The sequence below is a fragment of the Onychomys torridus genome, chromosome 3 (genome assembly GCF_903995425.1).
Source record: "Onychomys torridus chromosome 3, mOncTor1.1, whole genome shotgun sequence".
Taxonomy (NCBI): domain Eukaryota; kingdom Metazoa; phylum Chordata; class Mammalia; order Rodentia; family Cricetidae; genus Onychomys; species Onychomys torridus.
The window spans coordinates 86287775-86310055 of record NC_050445.1 but is presented as its reverse complement, the minus strand read 5'-3'; the positions used below and the strand labels follow the sequence as shown (position 1 = coordinate 86310055).

At 41.5% G+C, this 22281-nt stretch overlaps 2 protein-coding genes across 4 annotated transcripts in view; one reads left to right on the top strand and one right to left on the bottom strand.

Moving 5' to 3' along the window:
• Positions 1-22281, bottom strand: part of Tafa1 (TAFA chemokine like family member 1) — a 530212-nt gene that overhangs the window by 462488 nt on the left and 45443 nt on the right. The gene's annotated exons all lie outside the window — the stretch shown is intronic.
• LOC118579422 (nuclear pore complex protein Nup50-like) lies at positions 10279-11589 on the top strand. The gene has a single exon (XM_036180703.1). It carries the CDS (start codon positions 10279-10281, stop codon positions 11587-11589), a length of 1311 nt encoding a protein of 436 aa, XP_036036596.1.

Here is a 22281-nt window from a genome sequence, read left to right as displayed (position 1 = left end):
TTTATCCCAGCTGCTGTTCTATGCTCCAGCTTGGCCATCTTTCTGTCCCACTTGTTTCCTGTTTTCATTTCCGTGGCGCCAACTGCTGCAAACCCACCCTCACAGCAGCAGCGGCCTGTCAGTCAACTTGCAAACCCACCCTCACAACAGCAGCCTGTCAACTCTCTTCCACCCTGTTTCTGGATGTTGAAATTTAATACTGAAAAATCCCTCACCTTTTAAAGCTTAACTTTTGTTGTTTCAGAATGATGAATGATTCTGCCCACTCTTAAATCCCTCCCAGTCACAAAAAACTGAGTGCTAGCAGTTATAGCCTGACCTGCTTCCAAATAGTTTGCTCCTTCTGCCTTGAAAACAAACCAAGAGGTGATCAAGCCACCTCTAGCACATACTGTCACAGCCTGTAGCCACCACACCATCCAACCTTCCCTGTTAGGATGGACTATGTCCTTGAACTGTGAGTCAAAACAAATCCTTCCTATCTTAAAGTGTTTCTTTTTGATATTCTACTATAGTGATAACAAGAATAGCCCCCACAAACTTCCATCATAAATTTAGAGAAGACATCATCCTTTTTGAGGTGTCATTTCCACATTTTTAAAATTTTATAAGCTTTATTTTAAAAGAAACCTGGTAACAAAAAAAAAAAAAATCACACATGGAAATTAATTCTGGGTTTTCTTTTATTGTAAATTCATTCCTTCATGTGCCCATAAAGAAATATTCTGTATTTGATGAGCAATAGATAGTATAGTATAATCAGAGAAAGCAAAAAGGCGAAACCACACTGAGTCCATTGCTCACCTTCCTACACCATCCTAAAGATCCTTCCTGAAGAAGACATGATCTCACTCTCAAAAATAAGAGGACGCTCCTAGATGCTGTGAATATAGCTTCGTCGTTAGCTAGCTCTGTTCTTCACTTACATATCAGTTCTACTTAGGAATCTACTCTCTCATGGCACTATGTATAATCCAGAGTGCTTATATCCTGTGTAAAACACACCTGTTATTCAGGTTTAAATCCTATCTTTTCGGGCTTCCAGTGAGGTGATAAACAGGGCCCTTTCTGATGCCCAGATTATTTCTAACGTTGTAGCACTAGATGTGATTCCTGCTTGGACCTCATGTTCCAACACTGATTGCTACTCCATCCCAGCCAACCTAGTTCCTTTTCTCAAGACTTCTGCTTCCCACTTTCCCTGAGGTATGCCAACTACATTAAGAGTGGAATTATTCATATAAGAAGAAATCAATCACCACATTTCTTTTTAAAAAACTATATTCATGTCATTTTCACCATCAAAATGCAGAACCCAGATTTTGATGAGAGACTCATTTAATATCCTTCTCAAAGTCCACTGCCTGTCATTAATATTTTATAGCATTGGGTGGTATGGGCTCTTACACGGCGTAGCATGGAGCTTTCTACTACAAGCAGCATGGATGGGACAGACAGACTCTTGTGTGGACTGCTGTGGCACTATCCACCGGGAAGTTTCATAGTGCTGTTGGTGGCTGCTGTCTACTCTGCTTAAGCCAAGTTCACTTTCAGAGAGTAGCTCTGTCCAAACAACTCTGAGAAATAAACTTGACGTATACGGTCGGAAGTCAGGGGAAAGAGAAATTGAGACCTTGAACAGGAACATGCAGCTGGTACAAAGATGAAACCTATGCCAAGGCCATTGCATGATCAAGTCTATGGTGGTTTGAATAAGAATAGCCAAATAGGCTCATATATTTGAATGCTTAGTCACCAGGGAGTGGAACTGTTGAAAGGATTAGAAGGATTAGGAGGTGTGGCCTTGTTGGGGGAAATGTCACAATGAGGGTGGATTTGGGGGTTTCAGAAACCCATGACAGATCCAGTCTCTTTACTTACAGATAAGGATATAGCTCCCAGCTACTTGTCCAGTACCATGTCTGTCTACCACCACGTTCCCTGCCATGAGGATAATAGTCTAAGCCTCTGAAACTGTAAGCAAAGTCCCACCTAAATGTTTTGCTTTATAAGAGTTGCTTTGGTTATCACCTCTCTTCACAGCGATAGGACAGTGACTAGGATAGTCCAACCATCCACCCTAACATGATAGCTTGTGATGGTGAGATTCCAAGAACCCACATTTTCATTATGTAGTGCCCACCCACTAAAAAGAGCAATCAAAAGCTACATAATTGAATTATCCATGAGTCCATTTAAAAAAGAAATATTGCTCAATAAAATTATACAGCCTCTCTCCAGCCCACCTCTTCACTCTTTTATCTTTTCCCGAAGGCATATGTACCTGACATCTATGAGAAAAGAGCGAGCCACAGCTCAACAGGAAACTAAGTCCGCATCACAGTGGACACCAGGGTCTCCACATTCACGGGGCCCCAGAGTAATGCCATTCATGAGCAAATAAGCTTGCTATAAAGTCTCAGTGCAGAGATTCTTGGCAAAGTATCTGCATATCAATTGCTGATCTGGAATATCCCCATGCCCTATATGTTTCTTTGCCTGAAATTACACCAGTTTAGCTTTATTTCTTCCAGATCAAATGTCATGGCCTTAAACACTATTAAAATAAAATAATTCACCCTGGAGTCACAAAAGGAAGTTCCACTGGTCACTGTACACCCAGAGTCTGCCTGTGTGTGATTTTTCCATTGGAACCAGTTGGTATAAAAACTACAGTGATGCAGTTGTGGTGGGTAAAGCAGCTGTACATGTGTTGAGCAATAGTAGAGCACAGTCACTGCCAGGAGACAGGCAGGCACTGACCACTTGGGGAAGCCACAGCTCCAAAGGAAGAAAAGGATCCTTTATAAGGGTATATAAGAGAATATACATATACATACATACACATATACATTCATACATACATACATACATACATACACTCATGAACATAGACACATATGCATGTATTGTTGGTAGGTAGACTTCTGAAGGAGTTTAAGGATAATACTAAGACATCACAGACAAACATCTCTTCCTTTCCAGGTTGACTACTAGAAGAATCAGGAGCCAATTCTCATATTTCCTGAGATGTGAGCAGCAGATTGGCTATAACTGTACCCATTTAAAGAATCTAAGAATGTATGAATATATGTGTGTCTATGTGTGTGTTTGTGTGTGTCTCTGTGTGTATGTCTCTGTGTGTGTCTGTGTGTATGTGGTATATGTCTGTGTCTTGGTGCTAAGGACCAAAGGGAGGTCTTGAGGATGCTAGGTTAGTGTTCTACCATTAAGCAGTATGTCCTAATTTGCTCTCTTGCTTTGATAAATACCATGACCTAAATGTCCCTAACCCTGTATCAGGTTAACAAAACCTAAACAGCACACCATATAACCCTAGTGACTGGGACAGATTCACTTGGACCTAGGGAATTTCAACTCAGACATCTAAGTTTAAGCAATTACTCTCTCATGGCACTTGAATTTAGAATGCCTAACGGTCTGTAAATCCAAGTAGTACACTTCACAAAAGTGCTTATTTCATTTACTCTTTAATTTATTTAGTTAGGTTTGTCCCTTTGCTAAATTGTAAACTAGATAAAGATTATCCATTTTTTGTCTGGATTTGGCTATGTTTATCCAATGCCATGCACAAAAATATTCCACCATTCTAACACTGCTAAATAATCAAGTCACATATGTATAATATAACTACATATTATTAATGTAGCCTTCAAACACATTCCTTATGTACTTTAATATAGCATCTCTTGATTGCATATGACATAAAGTGTCATATAAATAGTATATAAATAGTGTACTGTATTGCTTAGAGAATAACAAGAAAAGTCTGTATATGTTCAGCACACATGCAACTTTTTTCCAAAAAAGTTCAGTCCTCAGTTGAATCCATGGGTGAGGGAGTTGTCAATAGGGACCCGACTATAATGGCTGCCTTATGCTGTCAGAGAGGACAGTGCTCTGTAGTGGCACTATTCCCGCAATCTCCCTTCTGACTGCCAAAACTCATCTGTCATTGTTCAAAATTATTAGAGATGTATTTTCTACCTTTTTGGATAAGGAGTTAAGGCAGGCCAAGCTGCATGAGTTCAAATCTCACCTCTGCCACTAACTCTGTGACTTTGAGGATGACATTTATCCTTTCTGCCTCAACAGTAGAAAGCTAAAGTACAGAGTAAGAGTAATAACTGTACATGTGACAACACTTTGTGAACTGGTGAAGTGTTCATAGGAATAGGGGTTGCTATGTCACAGTAAGCCAATATTTTAGTTCTTACTATATGCCAGAAACTCTGTGACATACATTAGATAGATTATAAATCATCTTGGTTGATGTTCATAACAACCCCATTTCACAGATGAGGAAACAAGGGTCAATGCATTAAGTAACTTTCTGGAGGTCACAGAGTACATGGAATAGAGCTATGCAGTGTGATTTCACTAACTAAACTTTTACACCTGTATCATAATTCGCCGAGAAATCATTATCAATGTTACCACGAATACATATTGTCTGTATTTAGAAGACTTTTATTGAGGCTACACCAATGCATTAGTTACTGCTCTGCCGCTGTGAGGAAACACCACGATCGAGGCCACATAAAGAGTTTACTTGTGCTCATGGCTGCAGGGGGCCAGAGTTTACAAAGTGAAGCAAAGACATGGCAGCAGGAGAAGGAAGCTGAGGACTCACATCCTGAGCCAAAAGCACCAAATAGAAAGTGGATTCCAAAGTAGAGTAAGTCTTTAAATTCCCAGTGACATGCTTCTTTCCACAGGCCTTAACTCCTAAGCTTCCCTAAACAGTGTCACCAACTGGGGACCAAGCATTCAAATGCCTGAGACTATAGGAGACGTTTCTCATTTAAAGCACCACAATCAACAAGAAACTACAATATTCAATGGTTTAAAACACCAACACATTCTACGGTTCTGGGGATTAGATGTACAAAATGCGTCTTAAGAGACAATAATCATTGTGCCATCAGGGTCACATTCTTTCTAAAGGTTCCAAGTGGCAATCTGCTGTGGTATTGTGTTCCCAAAAATACTGTGTAGGTAATAAACTTATCTGGGGTCAGAGAACAGATAGCCACTAGAACAAAGCCAAAAATGGTGGCTAGAAAATGGGTCAGAGCAAGCCATAGCAGAAGTTGGGCGGTGGTGGTGCATGCCTTTAACCCCAGCACTTGGGAGGCAGAGCTAGGTGGATCTCTGAGTTCAAGGCCACTTTAGAAACAGCTAAGCATGGTGACCCATGCCTTTAATCCCAGAAACCTAACCTTTAATCCCAGGGAGTAGAGGCAGAAAGGGAAAGATTATGTAAGGCGTGAAGGCCAGAAACAAGAAGCATTTTGGCTGGTTAAGCTTTGGAGCAGCACAGTTCAGCTGAGGTTCATGTGGAGGAGGACTCAGAAGCTTCCGGCCTAAGGAAACAGGATCACCTGAGGAACTAGCAAGGTGAGGTAGTTGTGCCTTGTTCTGCTTCTCTGACCTTCCAGCATTCACCCCAATAACTGGCCTCAGGTTTGCTTTTATTAATAAGAACTTTTAAGATTCGTGCTACAATCTGCTCCTTGCTCTCTCTGCCTTCCTCTCCATCTTCAAATTATCACAGGGCCAGTGCTCCCATCATTGTATTTTCTGCTCTGATGCTGAATGACTCCTAACTCATTCAATGATAAGGCCATTGTAATTGCTGTGCTCTACCCACTTACATCAAGATCCTTTCTTTCTCAAATGAGCAAAGTCCCCTTTGCCATGTAAAATATGGTATTCACAGGATCTGCTCTAGGGATGCAGAAGGAACATCTTTGGATAGACCCAATATTTTGTCTATCACACCTTGAAAATATCAAGCTATGAAACTATACTTAAAGAATTTTTTCTAATATAAAAATAAATTTCTTCCATCCTCCCATATTTTATGAGCATAGATTTATGTTTAAATGAGATTGTGGTAGTTTTCTCACTAACTTAATGAATGAAGCTGTGAGGGTAAGGAAGATACCCAGTGTCATCTCTTTCCAGTGTTGATGCAGGAAGCTGGCTTTGGTGGCTATGGAAGCTCTGCTTTAAGTGATGGGAATTAACCTATAAAACAGATAGTGAAGCTGTGGACCATAGATAGCATTTGAACTCTCAGACAACAATCCACAGAGTAAAGATTTCTATACAGGGTTCCCTTTTTAGGGTGTAGAAGATACATTAACTCTGAACCAAGAAAAGGCAGCTCTGCCCTCACTCAAAGAAGAGAATTATTGGCCAGGGGTAACAGGATTCTAAGACAAGAGAGGAGAGAAAGTGGTTTCAATGCAGCTGAGTTACAATTGTCAGTTTTACACCTCTTTACCATTAAGCATCTTATGATAAACTATAGCCAATGAGAAACTCCTTTGTTGTGATGAAATCAGCTTCACATGGGCTACAAGTAGATCTGAGTACAAACAGAGCTCATGGGTGATAAATGCTGTTTAATGCCTCCATACCTCCATACTTGCAATGACTCCTCCAAAATTGCAGCTGAGCTTCCTGGACCACATGTTGCTTTTTATACTGGAACTCAAATTAAGTTACTCTGTCCAAGGTCAGATGACTGAAAATACTAGAATTGATTTACCAGTTCCCCAGCACCTTCATTCCCTGTTGGGAATTTAAGGAAATTTGTATTTTGCTGAAGTTCTCAGTTTCCCATGGGATTAGGCTAGCTGCTTCTGTGATACTGTATTGGCCTCCTGACCAGCTGTTTTACCTCCACTGTTTCAAAGTAATATGTCCTCCTGTGTTTTCTAGGTAAACCAAGATAAATTTCACCTTAGCATATATACATGGCATCAAAACATGTGGAATTAGAGAGATTAAGGAAAGTGAACGATCAAATTTCAAAACAAGATCGTATAAAGAAAAGCAGCTCAAATTTATCTGAAATTGTTTTTTTTCCATTTGGTTCTATTTTAGCCTTGTTTTTGTTTGTTTGGGAATATAAGACTTTCAGTGCTTACTGTGTGAGAAAGTCGTGGGAAAACAAAAATAAACTAGACACTTCAGTTGTAAACCAAAATGGTCTTAGAAAAGGTTATCTTAAAAAAAAAAACATTAAATTTGCACACACAGGCACATGTGTGTGTGTGCACATATGGCAGTCAAAAGACAACTTACAGGAGTATCTCTCTTTCCACCATGTATATCTCTAGTATTGATGGTGTTGAACTCAGGTTCATCTGTCTAGGCAGCAAATGCCCTTACCTGCTGAGCCATCTCACCAGCCCCAGGAAAGACATCTTTAAAACTGACCATTGAAGGAGATGAAGAAATGGTTCAGTGTGTAGGATACTTGCCTTGCAAGCCTGAGGATTTGTGATCAAATCTCCAGGATACACTTAAGGCTGGTCAGGCATGGCAGCTGTCTTTAATATCAGCACTTGGAAGGCAGAGACAGGGGACCCCCAGAACAAGCTGAATAGCAAGAATAGATGATCTCCAGGAAGTTCAGGGAAAGATCCTGCCTCAGTATATAATGTAGAGAATAAGCCAGGTAAGATACAAGATGTCAACTTTGGGCCTCCACAAACAAGCACCCCCATAACATATACATGGCAGGGCGATGGGGATATAATTAAACTTAGAAGCTTGAAACTGGCTAACTCAAACAGAATTACTCTTATTGGTTAGACCATGTGTATGCTATGCTATCAGAATTGCCATGACTCTTACCTGGGGTAATCTGGAATGGAGTGCAGCTGGAAGAGGATGCAGTGGTTTGTGTTATATCTCTGGCTCCTGAGAAAGACAGTGGCAATGGTCATTGGAATGATTGTGGAATTCCTGAGGGCTGTCAAGTGTCATCCATGAGAAGAAAGAAGGAAATGACTGAATAAAGTGCTCTGAATATCAACTCAGGGCAAGAAAAAAAGCCAGCAAGTTTGAAGGATCACATGAAAAGAGACTCTCATTTTCTGCAGGTGAGAGATCAGACTGGAAACTAGTAGGAGGGAAGAGTGGGGACATCTGGTGTGATAGAGAAAAACAGCTACCTCTTGCTGCTTAAGAACTGAGCAGAAGTTTGACCCAAGAAAAGGCCTTGAAAGATGACCATACCACTGTCCTCAAGGTCTACCCCATGGTCTGATAACCAAGGTCAAGTTTCAATGTGGCTTCATGAGGACAGTACCAACTCTGTATCATGAAATACAAATTATTCAATGACAGCATTTCACAACCAAGTGAACAGATTCCTGTGGAATGGATGCGCATGTCTGGAAATGGGTCTTAAGACATGTACCTTTGGGTAAGGGAAGGGTGCAACATAGAGTGAAGGAAAGTTTGCTGCTATTAAGGCTCTGACTACATAGAGAATAATAGAAATTGGACTTTCCCATCTTCTGCCCTTGAACCCATGAGTGGCTTTCATCTGACATTTTAAAGTTGGGAAACAAATGTCCCCAATTAGGTGGGCCATCTCTGATGATAAACTTTACATATTTTCTAGACTTGATCCATAGAGGTCTTAACCATGTCACAAAGGGTGATTGATGGGTTATCAGATTGTGTTTGATGTTTTGTTTTTCACCCAGTGGAAGTTCTGGAACCCAAAACTTCGTCTGATGGCTTGCTTACAGGAAAACCCAAACTAAGATATGGAGATGAAAATCTCAACACTAAGATTCAAGAGCAACCTTTATCATTACCAAAAGTGAAACAGCAAAGGAACAAACAAGTATGAGATTAACGACATGAGAATCTCAGTACTTAAGGTAACTAGCAGTTCACCTGCAAATTCTAGGACATAGTCTGAACTTTAGTAGCTGCATTAAATGTTGGCTGAACGAATGACTCCAAAACAAGTAACATCAACTCTAAATTCTTTTGTAAGTCACAGGGAGGCAGACCTTGCCTGAGAAATGATGAGTGATAAACAGCCGAGGTTTCACAGGGAACTCACTGTCTGTTGCAGCAATTTCTCTCTGTTGCTGTGTAAAAGCAGCGGTGGACTGTATGCAATGAACATAGATGCATTTCAATAAAACTGTGTTTGTAACCTCATACCAGGTCACAGGGCATAGTTTACTGATTCCTGGTATAGTCACGTTGGTTTCACTACCAAATAAGTTGGAATCTAGAAAAGTTCAGGTGTCCCTGATGGCTATTTTGATATTTTAAAAATTTTATTATTGACGATGCTTTGCTGGAAGCTTCACTGATCACTTGAGTGATTCTACAGCACACAAATTATGAAGAAATAAAATGTTACATAATAAATAGCAAAGGCAGATGCGATGCCACAGTTGGCTTGAGAGGAGAGTGAGTCAGTGGCCCTCTCTAAAATGCAGTTTCACCTTCTAAGTTTTCAGTTATAAGCAGTTAAATGTGCTCTAAAATCACTGAATAGAAAATTTGAGAAATAAACACCAGATAAGTTTCAAAAAACTTTGTAAAGATGCATTATGTTTTATCACTGTTGTTGGTATCTTTTTTTTTTTTTCATTTTATTTTATTTTATGGTTTTTCCAGACAGGGTTTCTCTGTAGCTTTAGAGCCTGTCCTGGACTTGCTCTGTAGACCAGGCTGGCCTCGAACTCACAGAGATCCACCTGCATCCGCCTCCCAAGTACTGGGATTGCAGGCGTGCGCCACCACCGCCCGGTTTATTGTTGGTATCTTAAACCTAATTTTAAAAACTATTTTTAAAGGATAAATATATGAAGCCATGGCTTATACTTACACACACACACACACAAACACACACACACACACACACGTGTATGTGTGTATGTATGTATGTATGTATGTATGTATGTATGTATGTATGCATGCATGCTTGCAAACTTAGTTCAGCGATATCTACAGTTGCGGGCATTCATTGAGGGCCTGGAACCTCTTGCCATGGTAAAAGCGGAGGACTACTACATACATGAACCTTAAAAATGGACAGCAAAATTAGGGAGGAGAAATATAAGAAGGTGAAGGAGCCGAAAAGGCAAATGTGGTGTTCTCATTTCTACTAGAAAAATCCTAGATTTTACTTGTTTCCCTCTTGAATATCCAGTTTCTCAGGCATACAGACCAAAGTCCTGAAAAAGTTCCGTTAAAATTTAAATAGCCCAGAGATTCCAGCCTGGAGCGCGCTGTGTGGTCGCCGTTCCTCAAGTGGTATCAGGCCCAGAAGTCCCTTCGCTCAGTGCGGGATACAAAGGAGGGCCATGGACATGTTTTCGAGACGCCAGATTTGCTGACAACCAAATATCTCCAGGCTTCTGATAAAGACAGCTCTCGGGACCCACAAAGAGCTGTGAGGACCCTGAGGGAGAGTCAACATATATGGCCAAAAAAAATGCCAAGAAGGATGTGACAGGCAGGAACTTGCATCCAAACGCTGAAGAGGAGGGAACATTCTCACTGGCCAGTCAGGATGTCCTGAGGAATAGAACCATCAAGAGAGCCAAGCGGAGAAACACCAGACTCCAGCCTGATGACGGGGGAGCTTCCAAAGGGATTAAAGGTCTGGCTGTGCCTTCAGGAGGAGGAGAATTTAGCAGTGGCCCTGGAGGGGAGCCTCGGGAAGGACTAACAACCAGAAAGAATACAGCCAGGGCTGCAGCAGAGCCCAAGGCAGTCCTGGGTTCTGTTACAGCGAATGGCCCCACCTCTCTGGAGCACGAACAGATCTCAGATCCCCAGACTAACGGCCACAGTCGGTGTCCTGCCTTCTCCGGCCTGGCTTTCAGTCAAGCCTACGCTGGGAGTGTCTACCACAGGCAGTTGACTGGCCTGAACTGCTCTGTCCGGGACTGGATAGTGAAGCACGTGAACGCAAACCCGTTCTGTGATCTGACACCTGTGTTTAAACAGTATGAGAAATACTTGGTTGCCATCGAAAAGCAGCTCCATAGCAGCTGCGGCTGTCTTTTCGAAAGAGATCCCAACAGAGGCTGGGGTGGGACACAGCCTCCTTCCCGAGATGTTGCCACTGAACTACAGCCAGAGTCAATCACATCTGAAAAGACTGAGTTTGTAGCTGAGAAGAAAGCGGACCCATCACAAGGAGCAACAAGTGCCTCGTGTAACTTTGGCAAGAACACGACTGAAAGCCAAGTTTGGGTTTCCTTAAGCTCTGGTCCCATGAATGGAGTTTCATCATCTACCAGAAGCTCCAGTTTAACAGGTAAAGGTACCACCCAGAGGAAACCAGTGTCTGCAAACGCCCTGGAGAGTCCAGCACAAGGCAGCGGTGATGAACACAAAGGCAAAGAGGATGAGCCACCCAAGGCCGTCCTTGTTGAAGAGGAGGAGGATGTTTTCTACTCCAAAAGATGTAAACTATTGTACAAGAAAGACAGTGAATTTAAAGAAAAGGGTGTGGGCATACTGCATTTGAAAGCCACAGCCAATCAGAAGACAAGGCTCTTAGTGCGTGATATCAAGTTAGGCAGCATACTCCTGAATGTGCTGATCTCAGCCACTACGCCATGTACCCGGATGGGGAAGAATAACGTCCTCATTGTCTGTGTGCCCGACCCACCGCTTGATAAGAAGAATGCCGCCATGGAGGTCACCATGCTAATTCGGGTGAAAACAAGTAAGGATGCAGATGAGCTGCACAAAATTTTACTGCAGAGAAAGGGTGCTTGAACACACAAATTCCACAGTGGAGCTTGACAACTTCCTGCTTTTTGCTCTGCCCCCCCAAAACGTAGTTTTTCATCTGTCTTTGCTTAGGACACCCTAAGAATTTCCATATAATAGAAATTTTATGAGGAAAATTAAAGCCAACAAAAACTTCAGATGAGTGTGGAGAAAGTGTCCTCCCTTATTAAGAGTCGCCTAGCATGCAGAATACTTTTGAATAAAAAGGTTTTGGAAAAATTATTTTGACATTCATTTACTGAGTAAATTAAGCATACGTGATTTCTTGGAAAAAAAATAACTAGCCCATCTGGAAGAGGAGTGGCATTTTAAACAATTTAGACTAAGATCATCCTTGACTTGGTCACCAAGATTTCCTACTAATAGGGCTTGCCTTCTTCCACACCATAGTGTGTCTGCTTTCATCATCCTTCTATCTGCAGTGGCTATGTCTGCTAAAAGTGTCAAAGGCTATGGCCTAGGCCAGGGATGGCTACTGCAGCGTGTTGGATAACATATACCAAACCCTTTAGAACAGTGGCTCTCAATCTCCCTAACTCTGCAATCCTTTAACACAGTTCCCCATGTTGTGATAAGCCCAAGCACAAAATTATTTTCGTTACTACTTCATAACTATAACTTTGCTACAGTTATGAATCATGATGTAAATATTTGTGTCTCTTAGGAGATCCCTGTGGAAGGGTCAGTCAACCCCCAAAGGGGTTGTGACCCAAAGGTTGAGACCCATTGCTCTGATTCTGATTCCATTCCATCAGTACACATGTACTCTGGCTCTCTTTTACCAATCTATATATCCAAGGAGAAAATAAGCTGTGGATGATGCTGGTGACATAAAAATCTCCTGTTCAAATCAAGGCAAATGGTTTCTGCTCATGAAACAAAAGTGATTATCCCTGATGGTGTGTCATTCTTTGTAAGCCCAATTCTCATTCAACCCAACTGTAAAATATTATTATCAAACTAGAAGTGGAAATCTTTGAGAGCCATTTATTATCTGAGTGAGTCATGACTCATCTTTTCAAAATTAGCCATTAACAGTAGACCAAAATCCAAAAGTGAGCCAGATAGGAAAAACTGTATGGTTCAATATTGTGTCAGATACACTGTGGGAATTATGGATGAATAACTGATCAAACAGATTGACAAGTAAGATGAATGGAGTTGACCAAACAAGATATGAAGCCAGGATATAAAGCAGGCTAGAGAACAACTTTCAAATATGCCTTGTAAGAGTGCACAGGTTAGGAGCTGTGCAAGACCTCCTGATCAAAACCCCATGTCTTGGCTGTAGTGTGAGTCTTCTCAGAGGATACTCTTCTTTAATCATCACAAAGCTTCCATGTGCACTGCAGGAGCATGGAAACGCCTCATAAGAGCATTAGAGGTATCACAGTAGCCATGGGAACCTACTGATGGTCAGGTGAAAGCTGGCTGTCACAAGAGACTTTAAGAAATGACTTTTAGCAGAAGTAGCCTATTGAAACACACTTCATTTTTTGACATTTCTACAAATGTATATAGATCTTTGACACCTTTACACCCCTTTACCCTGTTATCCCACTCCATCTCCTGCTGAAACCTTTCTGCTTCCCCCTTGTACTTTGATGGCTTGTGGTGAGGCAGGGGCAGTGAGTGTGTGTCACTGATTTTAATTATAGTTGCTTGGATGAACATGAGTTAGGGGCTAATTTACTAGATTTTGGACAACTTATCAGTGGCTATACCACTGAAGAAAATGACAACCCTCCCCCAGAAACTCATTAACTGCCTACAGTTCCTAAATGAGGGGTGGGGCCTCAGAAGTCCCTCCCATTGCATGATGAAATGGTAATGGACCCAATCTGGTATAGGTATGGTACAAGTGAACACAGAGTAAATCCATGAGCCTCAGAGCAGGCAATAAAAACATCCTGTTTAGGGATGGTCACCCCATAGTTACTTAATGTTCACATTCTGACCATTTCTGAGTCTTCCCTCTGCAAAATGAACTTCTCTGGCTAATGCTGAGAGCAGTGCTAGAAGAGACAGGAAGCATAAAAAGCCTGGAAAAGAACTGTACACATCAATCCTCTAGGCATGGCACAACCATTGAAACCATGATCTCAGGGGAGCCGAAGTTATCAGCACTGAGGCTGTAAAGAAAAATTAGTCATAGATGGGAGAGAGACTCATGGGGTCCTATTCCTCCATGCTGAGCTACTGGCAATGGACAGATTCTGGGAAAAGGAACACATTGCCTTAGTTGTATAGCTACAAGGGAGTCTACCAACTCCAGTGAATAGTTGCAAACTATCAGTGATCACATGTATTATCCTGATTAAACTCAGTCTGTCACAAAACAAAACTAGCAAATATGAAAATATAGGAAAGAAACTTTGAGGGAGGATAGAGGGTTGACATGAGTGAGAGAGAGATAAAAAGGGTGGGGATGAGAGTTATTCAAATGTGTTATATACTTAAATCAAATTGCCAAAGAGTAAATTTAGAAGGCAGTTTGACACTGTCCATTTAGCAGAGCATTAGTAGTAGTTTCTCCCCCGGGGCCTATGACCTCCCTAGCCACTAGCTAGACCTGCTTTTTTTTTTTAATTAAAAATTCTCTTGCAAATATATCTGTCAAGTTGAAAGATCTCCATATTTAGAAATAAGAGAAAGAGGTCATGGTGAGATTTTGATGGGAACGAGCTATTAGTAATTGCTCCAGTGTGGTGAAATTGAGAAAAGAGAGCATTTGAATGGGGGTATTCCACTTCAAAGCCACGCTGTCATAATATTGAGAGTTCAATAGTTAGGAATAACAGTCTCGCAGGCTTTCTACTGCCAGGCACCTCTGTAATTTATGAAGAAAAGGCTTCTTCAAATCTCAGCAAATACCAGCATTTGGGGGGCCGTCCTCTGTCAGCTCCAGTTGTCCCAGATTGATAGAAAGATATGGAATTCAAAGGACACCACTCCTATTGTCAAAACAATTCTGCAATGTTTAATTTGATTTAGGAGAAAATAAATTATACATTTTTTCACCAACTAGGCACCTGACAAGAGTTTTGTTCAATGATAGTGCCATTCAAAAAAGAAAGAAAAAAATTACCCTCCATGACTACGTGTACTTATCTTGACAAAATATTTCCATCCATCTTCTCAAAGTCTGTGAGCCAGAAAAATTATGATGATAATTTATAAATCATGTATGATATTATGACATACACTGTGTCAAATATTAGAGGTTAAAAGTTCAATAGTGACATGTCTAATTTAGGGGTTCATTCTGGCATTAATGCCAGTTTAAAGCAAATAAATCTTGCCACAGAGGCTAGCATCATTGGCTTCTACACATGGCATGCCAATAGCTCCCTCTTCCATGGTTAGACCAACCTGCAAAGCCTCTAGAATTGTCAAATGGCCCTTTGGTTCAAACCCTATAGTTCTTAAAAGTTACTCAAATGTTTTAGTAAATAACTGTACCAGATCTGAATCTTAAGAAAGATCTAGGAAATAATCCTGTAGTTTTTGCTCTAAAATAATTCCAGTGGATTTTCAGTAAAGACAAAAGAGAAGAGAGTGGAAATCTAAAGAGGTGTAACATAAACATTTTTTTTAAATTTAAATGTGCCAGATAGTAATTCAAGCCAAATATATAGATTAACCTATGTAATCATCCAAATGACCCTATGAAGTAGGCACATTCATCACCTTCGTTTTATAGGTGGGAAACATGATGGTGAGATCATAAAGTCTCTACAGAGAAAACCCTTCAAGCTAAAATTCAAAAGCAGGCAGGGTTTTACAGAGCATATTTCATGACTCTCTCTACTGTGTCTTGAGAAGTAAAAGCCCTTTTAGCTAATGGTATACAGGTGTAGAGGAAGGTACATTGGCTCTTGAGCAAAATAATGGATAGCCTTTGATAGTTCATGAATTTTCACTGAATCAGGGTCACATCCACTGACAGATTTACTGTCTATAGCTGTTTTCATGATACAAGGCTACACTGAATAGAAGTAACATATTATAAGGCCTGTAAAGAAATAATTACTATTCTTATTTTTTTAGTGTGTACATGTTATAAGCCTGTGTGTCCACATAGATGTGCTAGTATACTCATCCACACATGTGCATGTAGAGGTAAGAGGTTGACCAGGTGTCTTTTTCTATCACTCTTCTTAGTATTTGAGACAGGGTCTCTCATTGAACCTAGAACTTATTGTTTCAGCTGTCCTAACTGAACAGCAACCCCTGGGAATCTACCTATCTGTTTCCCAGCTTTTATGCATGTGCTGGGATCCAAACTCCCCACTGAACCATCTGTCTAGCTCCCAAATAATTATGAATTGACCTTTTACAGAAGTCTATCACTGATTTAGACCTTGTCCCAGAAGCTGAAAAGCTATTCCCTCCAGTGGTTACAGAAAAAGGCAGGACTTGAATCTGGGTCAGTTCCTTTCCCAGGTTCTCACACAGAGGACTAGCTCTATGATAACACAAATGGGCATGAGCAGAGAGCTAGAACTTTCTGTAGGCTATTGTGGAAAGCATTTATGATGTAAACACTATAGCCCTCTAACAGTGAGGTACCATTGCATGGCATGGCAGAGGTGAAGGGACCCAGCATTTCTTGCTATGCAGAGAGGCTGTTTCTCTTAATGTCCTGGGAACAGTTTACCAAATGTAGGGCAAGTGGGATGCTCCAAAGACCACACCTCTGATCATACTTGGGGAGCCCCTGAGACAAATCAGTGAGGAGTCTCTCAGTCTGAGCCTTGACTGAGACAAATCTCAAGCCTAGCCTCCGTTTCCAGTTTCTAGGACTAGCTAGTTTGAGAATGCATCCTTTAATGGATCTCTCCCTTTCTGATACCTCTTCCTCACTTCTAACATGCATGTCCTGTAACTGCTTCCTAAAAGAACAATGCTTGAACTCTGACTTCAAGGTCTGTTTCTGAAGAAAATGAAACTAAGGCATGTTAGGTTTTCTGGCAAAAATGCTGTGATGGCTATTCTTGGTTGTCAACTTGACTATATCTGGAATGAACTACAATCCAGAAATGAAGGTCACACCTGTGATCTAGATCTTGAGTTAGGAAGACAACAGCTTTTGTTCCAGATTTTGAGGTGGGATGACACACCCTGAATCTGGGCCACACCTTCTGCTGGAATCCTATATAAAGACAATGGAAGGAGGAAGAGATTTTTCATTCTTCACCTGCTTGTTCTCACCTTGCCAGAACATGTATTCCTTCGCTGGCATTGGAGCCTACCTCTTTGGGAGACATAGACCTATTTGAATTCTGGAGACAGCACATTCCTCATTTGGGTGTGTTACTCCAACTCATATACCAAGTGACTTGAAAAGCTGCTGGCTTTGTGTGGGGCCTAGAACAGGAGAAGAATCTTCAGCAGGTCCAGGATGCTGTGCAGGCTGCTCTGCCACTTGGACCATATAATCCAGCAGACTCAATGGTACTTGAGGATGCAGTGGCAGATACAGATGCTGTTTGGAGCCTTTGGAAGTCCCCTATAGGTAAATTACAGAAGAGATCTTTGGGATATTTTGGAGTAAGGTTCTAACATGATCTGCAGACAACTATTCTCCCTTTGAAAGACAGTTCTTAGCCTGCTATTAAGCCTTAATGGAAACTGAACATTTGACAATGGACTATCAACTTAACATGCAACCTGAACTGCCCATCATGAACTGGATGTTATCAGACCCACCAAGCTGTAAAGTAGAAAATGCAAAGCAGCAGTCTATTATCAAATGGAAGTGGTACATGTGTGATCAGGCCCAAGCAGGTTCTAAAGGCACAAATTACATGGAAGTTGCCCAAATCCCTCTGGTCCTTATTCCTATTATAATGCCTTCTACTGCCAAGCATCCACCTATAGCTTCATGGGGTGTTCCCTATGATTGGTTGACTGAGGAAGAGAAGACTAGGGCCTGGTTTATTGGTTGTTCTGAATGTTATGCAGGCACCACCCAGAAGTGGACAGCTGTAGCATTTCAACTCCTTTCTGGGACAACTCTGAAAGATACTGGTGAAGAGAAATCTTCACAGTGGGCAGAACTTTGGGCAGTACACATGGTATCACAGTTTGTTTGGAAGAAGAAATGCCCAGATGTACAATTGTTCACTGGCTCATGGGGTATAGCCAATAGATTGGCTGGATGATCAGGTACTTGGAAAGAGCATGACTGGAAAATTAGTGAGAAAGACACCTGGGGAAGAAGTATGTGGATAGAACTCTCCAAATGAGCAAAGGACATGAAGATACTTGTGTCCCATGTAAGTAATCATCAAAAGGTGACTTCAGCTGAGGAGGAGTCCAATAATCAAATAGATAGGATGACTCATTCTGTAGAATCACCCTCTGTCTCCAGCCGTTCCTGCCATTGCCCAATGGGCCCATGAACAAAGTGGCCATGGTGGCAGAAATGGGGGTTATACATGGACTCAACAACATGGACTTCCACTTATCAAAGCTGACCTGGCTACAGCTGCTGCTGAGTATGAGCTCTGCCAACAACAGAGACCAATACTGAGCCTCAGCTATGGCACCATTATCTTGGGTGACCAGCCAGCAACCTAGAGGCAGGTTGACCTCATTGGACCACTTCCTCCATAAAAGTATAACACTTTGTCCTTATTGATACTTATTCTGCTTATGGACTTGCCTTTCTTGCATGAAATGCTTCTACCCAAGCATTCTACCATCCATGGACTTACAAAATGACTCATTTTTTGACATGGTATTCCACACACTATTGTTTCTGACCAAGGAACTCACTTCACAGCCAGAGAGGTATGACAGTAAGCCCACAATCATGGAATCCACTGGTCTTACCATGCTTCTCACCACCCTGAAACATCTGACCTGATAGAAAGGTGGAATGGCCTTTTGAAGACACAGTTACAGTGCCAATTAGGTGGCAGCAGCATGGAGGGCTGGGACAGGGTTCTCCAGAGGCAGTATATGCTTTAAATCAGTATCCAATATATGGTACTGTTTCTCCCATAGCCAGGATCTATGGGTCCAGGAATCAACAGGTAGAAAAGGGAATAATTTCATTCACTATCACCCTTGTTACCCACTAGGAAAGTTTTTCCTTCCTGTCCACAACCCTAAATTCTGCTGGCCTAGAAGTTTTGGTTCCAGAGTGGGTAGTGCTCCTGCCAGAAGCTATGCATGACAAACATTCCATTGAACTGGAAGGTCAGACCTTCCCCTGGTCACATTGGTCTTCTCATGCCCTTAAACCAACAGGATAAGAAAGGAATTACAATGTTAGGAGAGGTGATAGATTCAGATTATCATGGGGGAATTGGATTGCCTCTCCACAATGGAGGTTAGAAGGAGTGCAGGAGATGCTTTTGGGCATCTCTTGGTGCTACCATACCCTGAGATTAAAGTTAATGGGAAACTAACAGCTGAATTCAGGCAGGATGACAAAGGGCACAGACCCATCAGGAATGAAGGTGTGGGTCACTCCTCCAAGAAAAGAGCCAAGATCTGCTGAGATGCTAGCAGAAGGTACAGGAAATACAAAATGGGTAGTAGAGGAAGATAGATATAAATGCCATCTAAGGCCAGTGACCATTTGCAGAAATGAGGATTATAATTGACATGAGTGCTTCTGTTGTATTTTGTTAAGAATGCAACTATACAGATATTGTGCTTTTTTTTCAATTTCATTGACATCAATTAAGAGAATATCAATGGTTACCATATTTAAGTTTGAGATACTAAAAGAATGTCCTCCAAGGGATATTGTCACATATTCTAAATTTATAATATGTTTACAGTTGTACAAGGGATAGTTATGTCAAGTTAGGCATAATTATGAGCTGGTTAAATATATAATGCATTTGAGAGCATGTGGGATAGTTATATTATGTTTAGGCATCATTATAACCTGTTTATTGTTTTCATTTGGAAATTAATCATGACACGAGAATATATGATTATGTGTCAAGTTGACAAGGGGTGGATTGTGGTGGCTATTCTTGGTTGTCAACTTGACTATATCTGGAATAAACTACAATCCAGAAATGGAGAATGTGTCTGTAATCCAGATCTTGAGGCAGGAAGACAATATGCCTTTGATCTAGATCTTGAGGCTAGATGATACATATCTTTAACCCAGATCTTAAGACAGGAAGACATACCTTTAATCTGGGCCACACCATCTGCTGAAAGTCTATATGAGGACAATGGAAGAAGAAAGCCTTCCTTCCTCTTCCTGCTTGCCTTCACCTTGCCAGCACATCTATTTCTTCCATTGGAGCTTACTTCTTTGGTATTCCATCAAATACAGAAGGCCAGCTGAGACACCCAGCCTCCTGAGGCTAAGCAACTACTAGATTCTTGGACTTTCCATTCACAGCTAGCTATTGTTGAATTAATTGAATTGCAGCCTGTAAGTGATTCCAATAAATTCCAAATACACACACACACACACACACACACACACACAGAGAGAGAGAGAGAGAGAGAGAGAGAGAGAGAGAGAGAGAGTGTGTGTTCTGGGACTCTAGAAAACTCTGCCTAATATAAACACCAAGATTTGGGAAAGTTATATGCCCCCATATAGGACTCAGAGTCCTAGAGCTGAGAATTGATCTTATCAAGATTTGAACCAGGAACATCTGGCTCCAAAGTCTTAGCCAAAACCTCAGAACAGCTCTGTGTAGGTGTATCCAAGTGTGCCTGCTCAGCTTCCTTTGCTTATCAGGAGTCTGGAAGATCATCAGAACAACCTCTGAAAGCTTATTTGGGGAGAGAAGAAAATTATTTCCAGGGCAGGGGGAGACTAAATATTCTCCCCCTGCTCTCACAGAAAAGACAGGGCTTCTCTCATGACAACAGTTTCTGTGTCACTACCTGAGAAACAGGAAGAGGGACCTGTCCTCCCCTGAGTCCTAGGAATTGGCATTTATACCTCCCCTTGCCTCTGCTCCACTACCAGCCCCAGGTGGAATATTCCTCCAAGCTCCACACAATCATTACCTTTCCTTGGGCATCAAGACAGACATAAAATAGCACTCAGGTGCTATTACTGACACAAAGAATTCATGTGTCCCCAGTAACACAAATCATGCTTCTATTCCTCTTCAGGGGAAACAGTGAGACCATCATCTTCTGTTCTCTAAGGGATTAAAATAAAACACATGTGTGATTGATACACAACTGCCATTATTCTTCATCCACAGACCATGAGCCTCCTTTAACGAGAGACATTCAAATAATTTTGACTGTCACACACTCATCCTGCCTGGTGGCTGAACAAGAGCTGGTCCCCAAGAGGAAACATCATCTGTCAACAGACCCCTCTGCATTTGCCCTGCCCCAGGCACTATAGACAAAGGCGAAGGGTTTATTTTCTCTGAATATCCTATGTATTGAATAAAGAAAACAGGAGACTGAGGCACAGCTATGACATACAATATAAACTATGGAATTGGTGTCCCTACAATTGCATGGTGAAGAATCCACCCAGTAGTATGTGGCCTTCGTTCAGCCCACCTTCAAGATCTATGAATCTCATATGGATGTGTCCTGCTCAACACTTTCATATAACCATAGATGTTATGCTAATTAGTATGAATTATTTACTAAGAAAAGGATGAGAATGTGTCTGACCAGCAGAAATCAATCATTCAATTAACAAAAGTTGTAACTCCTAAAGCAGAAATGTAGCAGGTCATTCTTGGCTTGTCATTTCAGTGACTCCATGGGGCCTGGGTTCCTATTTTACTTTTATATAGTTACATCTGCCTCTGTCTCTTCATGTGCAGATGGCTACTGTAGCTTGGGCATGATTACCCAGGGACACCTGGCCAAATGTACCCAGTCACAGAATCCAAAAGTTTAGAGAGCAATTGAACCCCTATCTCCTACAGTAGAGCAATGGTCTTGGAGCTCTGGAAGCTTCTAAAGCCTTTAGATCTGTCACCTGTCACCACCCACTAACCTTGGTTCCATATTGGTAAGTATTTCCAGTACATCCTCATTCCCCATTTAAACAATCTCAGTGAGCATATGTCTATTCCTTCCAATGGCTTAACCAACTTTTTCATCTGCTACTAAGAGAGATAGTTCCCATCTGGTCAATTACATGGCACCCCAAGGGAAAACGATCCATGACTTCATTCTAGAGAGGACAGTGCCCTTCTTAATTAAATGTAATTACTGTCACTCTCATAAGTTAGATAAACTCAATGGAAAGCTTTGTGACTGGTCAGAGTATGGAGACTAATTGATAACTGGATGCTCAGTCCTAAGTGAGACATCTATATCACTCACTTCAAGAGAACATTGCAGAAGAGAGGTGGAAAGAATGCATGAGCTGAAGGATGAGGAGGAGTGCTATGAAGTGGTACCCTCTGGCCATGCCATGGCTGTTATACCCATGAACTCACAGCAGCAGGGGCAACCAGCCCAAAACCTGATGAGATTGGGACCATCAACTCTCCATCACGGATGGGAGACAGGCTCATAAGACCCCACCCCTCCCTGGAGAACTCTAGGCAGCTAATGGTTGCCAAAGGAGTAGGGGTAATAGAGACCATCCAAAAAAGGGTATTGGAAATCATATGTCTGAGAGCCTCATACACCAAAGGATGTCAGTGTCTCATTCGCATCCAGAAGAAAGACAATGGCTCTGACTGTGGGTGCTTAATA

Coding starts and splice junctions, on each gene's coding strand:
- LOC118579422 (XM_036180703.1), top strand. CDS start 10,279: ATGGCCAAAAAAAATGCCAAGAAGGATGTGACAGGCAGGAACTTGCAT.